The sequence below is a fragment of the Chanos chanos genome, chromosome 8 (assembly GCF_902362185.1).
Source record: "Chanos chanos chromosome 8, fChaCha1.1, whole genome shotgun sequence".
Classification (NCBI taxonomy): domain Eukaryota; kingdom Metazoa; phylum Chordata; class Actinopteri; order Gonorynchiformes; family Chanidae; genus Chanos; species Chanos chanos.
Genome location: NC_044502.1, coordinates 3,023,978 through 3,032,061, shown reverse-complemented (window position 1 = coordinate 3,032,061; position 8,084 = coordinate 3,023,978). Strand labels below are relative to the sequence as shown.

Sequence of the window (8,084 nt, the reverse complement as noted above, 5' to 3'; positions counted from 1 at the left end):
TCAAAGCTCAAGGTGTAGCAGAGAGCAGTCGGGAGTCAGTTGGTTTTGTTTGGAACTTTATTTTCACTGAATTATCCAATGAAAATACAATTTTTTTTTGGCAACAGTCAAGTGCATTCTGAAGCATTTCAAGTATTCAAACAGTTTTATTTTCAAACATTTAGATAGACACGTATTGCACACTCTAAATATGCAAAGCTGTATTCTACAGCTAACAAATCTAGCGTTGACTTTGAATGATTAAACAATGCAACTCTGAAATATTCAAGTGTAAGCCTCAACATCATCTAACACTAGACATATCAAAAATACTTAAATATAAACATCCGTAAAAATACAAAAGTATAAAAGTCAAGTGGAAAAGTCAATACAAATGGTGCATTTCATCAGTGTAAAAAAAAAGACTGCTTTTTAAAGATTGCACATTCCACTGCTCACAGTTTCTCCTTTAAAGCAGCTATACTGTTCTCCCCAACAATGGGGGGAGGAGGAGTTGTATTTCGTTTCTTATCTCTCCATTCTATTTCTAACTTTTCCCCAAAAAAACACTCAAGTCTTTGTCTCAAACAAAGTTCATCTTCCTAAAAAGTTCATTTCTGATCACTTTTTCTTTTACTCTTCCTCCTCTTCTTCTTCCTCCTCTTCCTCTTCCTCCTCCTCAACATCATCATCATCATCTCTCATCCCAAAGTCCATCTTGGCAATGACGGCCTCGACTTCTTCGGTGACCAGCGTGAAGTGGTCCATCCTCTCGAATCCCGGCTCGGGCCTCTGTAAGTTGGAGTTCTTGGCCACTTCCTTGGCCTCGGCGATGAGCTTCTTGGCGCTGACCAGGAACTCGGCAACGCCGCTTTTATCCATGCTCTGGTTGGCAGTGTCCATTAGTTTTGTGCTGGCCTCCAGTTGCTCCGTGTACTGCTGGATGAGGGAGCGTAGCACAGCCACTTTCTCATCCTGCTCGAGCGCGATCTGCTCCAGGAGCTGGGCCTTGCGTTCCTCCAGGATGGCGTAGAGGAGATCGAACTTCTCGCTCAGCTTCTGTTTCTGCACCTGGCTGTTTTCCTCCACGCTCTTGCAGGTGTCGTCCATCTGGGCCACCATGGCCTGCAAGCAGCTGTTCCCGGCAACCAGAAGCTCGACTGCGGCGCTCAGTTCCGCCTTCTGGGCCTGGTAGACGCTCTCCAGAGTGGACACCTCGCAGTCTTTGTGTTGCCCGAAGACTTTGCACATGGAGCAGGTAGGGATCTGGCAGGTCACACAATAGATATTGATTCTCTCATCCTCATGCTCTGGACACATGGGTTCCTTGGTGTCTTTGGCCTTCAGGGGAGGTTCTGATCCACCTCCACCGCTGTTCTCCAGTTGCTGTTTGTAGATGTCGATGATGTTCTCCACCAAAAGGTTCCTCTGGAGGCCGTAGACACCGTGGCGGTCCAGCACAACCTCAAAGCGACATGTGGGGCAACGGAAGATGCCGCCAGAGAAGTGGTAGGGGTTGCGGGAGTCATAGAGGTCGTTGGCGCAACTGCGGCACAGGTTGTGTTGGCAGGGTAGGATCACCACGGGTTTGGTGAACATGTCCAGGCAGATGGGGCAACTCAGCTGCTTCTCCAGGCTCTCCATGGGGCTTGGAGCCCGTACTATCTGACCTGTCTGGATGTCCATGTCTGTCTTTGAGGTAAAAAAGAAGTCCTTATATCCCTAGTTGTCTGTCTCTTGACAACGCGTAATTTTCTTTTCTTTCTTTTTTTTAAATCGGAAGGTCTTCTGTCGTGTTGCTGCTGTCTTTCCTCGGGTTTTATTTTGTTCTGCCGGGGGTAGCCGGCTACCCTGCCTTTTTATACCAGGGTGGGAGGCAGTGACATTTGATAGGAGTGGCGGCTGAGAAAGGGTTCCTCCCCTTCACCTTGTTTGTAAAGCTCAATTCGGAGAAAACCAAGCAGCCTCCCTTACAGGCAAGTCACATGCCAAACTTAGCAACAACAGCCATCCCACCTCACCACCCCCAAACCCAGCCTCTGCTCTCCATCTGTGAGAGAGAAAAAAAGCAATGGAACACATCCACCAGACGAAACTAAACAAGCAGCCCCCTCCCACCCCAAACACCCGACCCCCCCCCGCGTGACTGTGGAAGACACGCACAGACACACGAGGCTTGGCAATTGACCAATACGTTGTTGTGTGAAGTGCCACTCAACTGTCTTGTTTACATCATTGTTGTTGTTTTGTTTTGTTTTGAATTATCCCCAATCATTTTATGCCCTTTGAAGAGTTCAAGGTCAAACTTTATTCTATGCAAAAGTTGTCCAACACACAGATATGTCTCCGACACTGTTCCCTCCCAGCGTACGCACAATGGGTTCCACTCTGGCCTCTTCTCAACAGTTCCGCCCATCTAAACAGCTCTAGAACTTCCTAGTGGCAGAAGAGCGTGGGTAAGGGGTTACAAAACCAGACATCGCGGATGACGTCCTGGCGGGACAAGACCCCCCCCCCCCCCCCCCCACCTCCATCTGCCACCCTCCCCATTCCTGGTTCTTGTTGTTGCTTAACTCTTGCATCATGATGCTTTGTAAACAATCTGCCATGTGTTGTCCCTGGGCCGCGCAGACCTCCCTCCACCGCCGCTCCACTGAGAACCTCAGCAGCAACTTAGGCAATTTTTTCCCCCCGAAAATTCAAAGCGCTCATTGTGCCTCTCGGTAGTGACTGTTCCAAAATAACAGGTGCCGAGCAGAGAGAGTTGTGGGTCGGAATGGCTGAAGGATGTGTCTAAACATGCGGGGAGGATGTCTGGTCAGGTGCAGGGTGTCCAGACGGAAAAAAAAACTGGGCTCCACGTGGGTGAGGAAAACAACATGATCTTGCATGTTGTTTTGACATGAGTTCAATGAGGGCAGATATGTGCAGTCACAAGGGGGCTGCCACTGACCAACCTTCTCGAAGGTTAGCGGGGAAAAAACGGTTACAAAAGGGGAACAAAGACAAACAAAATTAGATTGATATTAATCACAACCAAATGCTGCATAATAGTATACACGTGGTCACCAAATTCAACGTCAAATACAAGACTGAAATAGAGAAAAAGAAAAAAAAATTATAATAAAATTACAATAAAATGTAAAATCAACCTGTGGCTGTTACAGGTGGCATGCGGCAATATTTTTAGATTATTAGATTAAATTCAACTTTATTGTCATTGTGCAGAGTACAGGTACAAAGCCAATGAAATGCAAACCATAGAATGAAATGAAAATGAAAGACCAAATGAAAATGAAAATGAAAATGAAAGACCATAGAATCAATAAATTATTTCATGGGACTATTATTTTATTATCTGTCTACATGTTATGAAAACATTCCGACAATCATGAAAGAATTCAATTCAATACATCTACAGAGCATGTGTTGAATTCTGTCATATGTATGTATGTGTGTGTGTGTGTGTGTGTGTGTGTAAAATAACTCTAAATAACTCTATCAATATATATAATAAGCACAGGTGGTATGTGAACACATTTTTTAAAAAAAAATCATGTGTATATGTTCATATGAACAACTCTATGTTTAGGTCTAAAACAGAGCTATACCGGTCTAATAATTAGATGCTGTTTATTCAGAAGCCTTAATAGCAGTCAGCTTTAAGTTCAGCAGAGATTCTGCCTATGAATTACGAAGCGGACCAGGCATTCTGACTGATTTATCACCCACACACCCCCCTCTGCTGCCCACCGATGTAAATATAAACAAGTATGACCCCTACCACGCTGATCTGATTTTAAAGGGTAAGTTACACAACAGAAGAACGTGGCTGCCCAAAACAAGCTGTCGAAAGATGTGCAGGCTCTTTGAATTGGCGTGGGAGGGGGAATTTGAGGAATATATACGTATACCGCTTGTGTTTTCAGAGAACCAGAACGTTCCTGGAGGTCGATGGATGCGACGGGCCGAAAGAAGTTTTAAATGTCAGGTGCCGTATCGAATCGCAAGCCCTGTCACTTCACTCGGAGGTCTCGCCAAGAATAAAACCCTGAAAAATATCGACGCTGTTATCATCCATGTTGGGATTTTTCTCCTCAAAACATGTTTATTTCTAGATGATTCCGCTGGATCTTTTAATGCTGTACCAGCCATCTTACGCACCCTTACGCCGCCCTGTTGGCATGAATCCGAGCAATGAAAATTTCATGGAAATTTTTAAGGTTACAAGTTAAGTATGTATTTCGATTAGCAGAGATCATGTATCTATCATGAACCATCATCTCTTTTCACAATTATTTATTTATTTTATTGATTTGATCTTTATCCCTACATTCAGTAAGTGGTTAGGTGCGTCATTCAATTTGCACCTACACAGACTGTACACTAGATGGCAGACCATACTAATTTTATCTTCAGATGTCCTGTCGCCTTCACAATCAGTGGATTTTCAGAGATCATCTCATATTTACATTCCTGCCTCCTTCCCTTTGCACGCAAAGCCAGCGTGAATCAGGTTTGCATCAGACTGTTTACAAAACCCACTGTGCACAACAATCCTGACCTGCTGCTTATTTTTCTTGTTAGACATGATAATATTGTCCTCTTTACTCAAATGCATGCTAACTAGCTGTATCATTTGTTTTTAAAAGTGACTGTTTTGTTCCACTTCAACAATTAAACCACTACAGTCGGTTCATTTTGGATTTCTGCATCAGATTCATTTAAATGATGATGAAGAGCTAATGGTAAACCACAGAGAAGCCAAAAGTGAACCTCAAATAGATGTGAATGACCTGGACACTGCTGGATAAGGGTCTTTCTGAGGTGTAGATTTCAATCAGGAATATCACAGTTCTGCTCCAAACTCACACCCGCCCCACCCCACCCCACCCCCGTTGGTTTTGGCGAGTGAACTCGGGCCACCCACGTTAATCTGGAGCCCGGCCTCCCATAGAGCAACAGCACGATCTGTAGGTGATGCGCTGTGTGCATGGCCAAGGCATGGTCTGGTTCAGCAGCCAATAGAATCAACGAGGGCCTCTGCCAAGGCTAGCCAGATCCAGGGGACGTGAGATGGAGTAAGAGAGGGAGAGACAGAGAGAGAAAAGAACGTGAGACCAGAGAGCGCGGTAAAAGACTTGAGAAAAGACTAAGCGCTTACACAATGCCGAGAGATAGAGGTCAAAGCGTTTTGTTTTCAGCTTCTCGTGTCAAAAAAGTCCACCCTCATCCCCCCAACCCCCGCCTTTCGCCCCCCCCCCCCCCCATCCCGATCTCAACACTTTTGTTCTCAAGTACGTCAAGGTCCACCAAACAAACAATATGTGACTGACCCTTCCCTTGCTCTTGACGGCCAACGCCCTCTGAAGTTTACACGCATCATTTGTTGACTTGTCCAATGAACATGTTTCCTGAAGAGCGGAGAGGGGGGGGGGGGATGGCGGAGCGATAACGGATCATTGGCCGACGGTTGTTTGCGTTGCCGTCACAATCAAAGACAAATGACATGAATGTGTGTTTCCTGCCTGGTGCCAGCACAGTCAATATCGATGGAACCATCTCTCGGTTCCTTATTTCTCCTACAATAGTGTTCCATTGTGCTTCTGGGTATACCCAACACAATACTGTGACTGCCACAGACTAGACTGGTGAACTGGGTTACTGCCACGCTCTAGAGAGTCCCTCTCGTGCCGTGAACTGTTCTGCGGTTTGTGGAAAAGACATGGCCCGTCTGTGCCCTCTCCTCTCTCTCTCTCTCCAGACGGCATCCCTGCTGCCAACACTCTGTTTAACTTTATTTATTTTGTTTCTGGATGGTGTCAAATCCTTAAAATAGATTATTGTGCATTGTACCCTCTCAGTGCCCCCCCCCCCCCACCCCCCACTCTCTCTCTCTCTCGCTCTCTTTCTCTTGGTTGGTGTTCATGTACAAATGTCAATTTCCCACACTTGGAGGAACACAGTACAGGAATATTCACGTCCCCCTTTGGACTAAAACACAGGAAGCAAAAGTCAGCGGGTACTATTAGTTGGTAGAGCCAGATAAAACAAACCTAATCAGTCCACTCATAGCGCACAAAGTTTTATGAAACACGACCTTTTTAATGACTACTATCTATTAATCTTCTAGAGCTGAAACAAATGGAACTAGCCCCCCCCCCCCCACCCAAATCACTCATTAAGTAATCTTAGAATGACAGGGAACATACCGACTGTGAGACAGGATGTAAACTGGGGTCAGAAGGTTGGTAGAAAGAGAGAAATAAAAAAAGTTTTGCATAATGATCTGATGATGAGGTGGTATGGGAGTTTTTATCTTCCCTTTTCTGTGGAGACAGAATGAGTCCTAACGCGGTCACCACACAACGCACGGATTCCTCACAACTTCAGTAACCCTAAAAATGACCTCTCGTGCACCAGTTAAAGCACCACTCCCAGTACTGTGGTGATCCTTCAACAGAGGACAGTTTAGTGCAAATGCTGACGAGCTAGGAAACTGTGTGCATGTTTGTTTGTGTGTGTGTGTGTGTGTTTGAGTGCGTGAGCCCGTGTATGTGTTTGTATGTTCACGCGTGCATGTGTTTGTTAGTTCACGTGTGTATATATATGTTTGGGTAATCATCTGAGAAGCAGCGCACTGGGTCGGCCAGCGGAAGACAGAACCACAGTGAACACAGTTTGAGTTTTACTCCTAATAAGGATCACCACTGCTGCATACATGCACATAAAGAGAAAAAAGAAAAGAAGAAATATAGCCTTGCTGACTGCCGATCTTCATTTCATGTCTTTTCTCATTTTTACAGAATAATAATGTATGATAAATTAAATGAATTAATGGCATTTTTTTAGTCTTTAATATAAATTTCTCAAACAAAGGAAAGGTTCATTTTTTGGCAAGCTAAATCCTGTCAGCGCTCACTGAGGGAGGTGATTTCTAAGAGATAAATAAAACAAAAATAATAAAGTCTTCACGGAAACAATATCTCCTTGGCAAGGTTCATTCTCTGTGTCAGGGATTCAGGTCGTGACTGGTCCTGTTTCGGTCTTTGTACCACGCTCCAGGATCACTCACGACCCCCTCAGGTCAACAGTTAGAAAAAAAATTCTCTGAAATTTTTTTTTTAATTAATTAGAGGCCCTGTGTTTTCTTGATTCACCTGAGTGAAAACCCACATCTCTGAGCGCTGCGGTGAGGAGGAAAGTGGGTGTTGGGGCAGGAATGGAGGGGGGTGGGGGGTGGGTTGTGGGGGGGTCTACTCACTGACCGTATCTACACACTCCATAAATCACGCAAAGAGAAGAATCATTCTTCCTACAGCCCATTAAGTCAAATACAAGGCACAAGGTTCCCGGTTGGCTTTACAAAAAAAAAAAAAAAGAACTCTTAACTCTGAAGGAAGCAGAAAGTTCACGGAACAGTGCAACAACAACAAAAAAATTTGCAGCAGCGTGACTTATCTTTTACGGTGTCGTTAATGGGATTTTAATTTTTTTTTTCTTCTCTCAGTTTGGAATGTTCAATTACCCATGATCCTCACCTCACATGACAGCCACTGCAGTCCAAGTGTATGAGGCCACCATGTGTCCTAACTATTGTACTGTCTGTTTTCAGTGAACTCCCATTACCATTCTGCTCTCACACACTTGAGTTTAATGAAATTCACAAAGTGGTCCCCGCAAGTACTTTTACACCTGACAATCACTGGCCATCGACAGGCAATAAGAAGGGGAGTGACTCTGGTCTGCAACACCCACCCCAAAACAATACAGGTAACGGTGTTCACTTAGACCCTTAGCTGAAATCCACAAGTGTGGATCTGCCTTTGAACTGTGAATCCCAGAAGTAAGACTCATCTCTGCACTGTTAGGACAGTACCACAACAGGGTGTGTTACACAGGTCTGCACTTTGAGGACAACACACTTAACCAAGTGTATTACTCACCTTTGCATTGTGGGGACAGTGTATTAACCAAGTGTATTACAAAGCTTTGCATTGTGGGGATAGTATATTAACCAAGTGTATTACACACCTTTGCATTGTCGGGACAGTATATTAACCAAGTGTATTACACACCTTTGCATTGTGGGGATAGTATATTAA

At 44.7% G+C, this 8,084-nt stretch overlaps 1 protein-coding gene across 1 annotated transcript; it reads right to left on the bottom strand.

Annotated features, from left to right (window-relative positions):
* Positions 1–612: 612 nt before the first annotated feature.
* LOC115818902 (E3 ubiquitin-protein ligase TRIM63) lies at positions 613–1,665 on the bottom strand. Its single transcript, XM_075353597.1, has one exon. The coding sequence runs from the start codon at positions 1,663–1,665 to the stop codon at positions 613–615; it is 1,053 nt and encodes a 350-aa protein (XP_075209712.1).
* Between the last annotated feature and the right edge of the window lie 6,419 nt (positions 1,666–8,084).

Bases quoted from the DNA above. Each gene is read 5' to 3' on its own strand.
- LOC115818902 (XM_075353597.1), bottom strand. From the start codon at position 1,665: ATGGACATCCAGACAGGTCAGATAGTACGGGCTCCAAGCCCCATGGAG.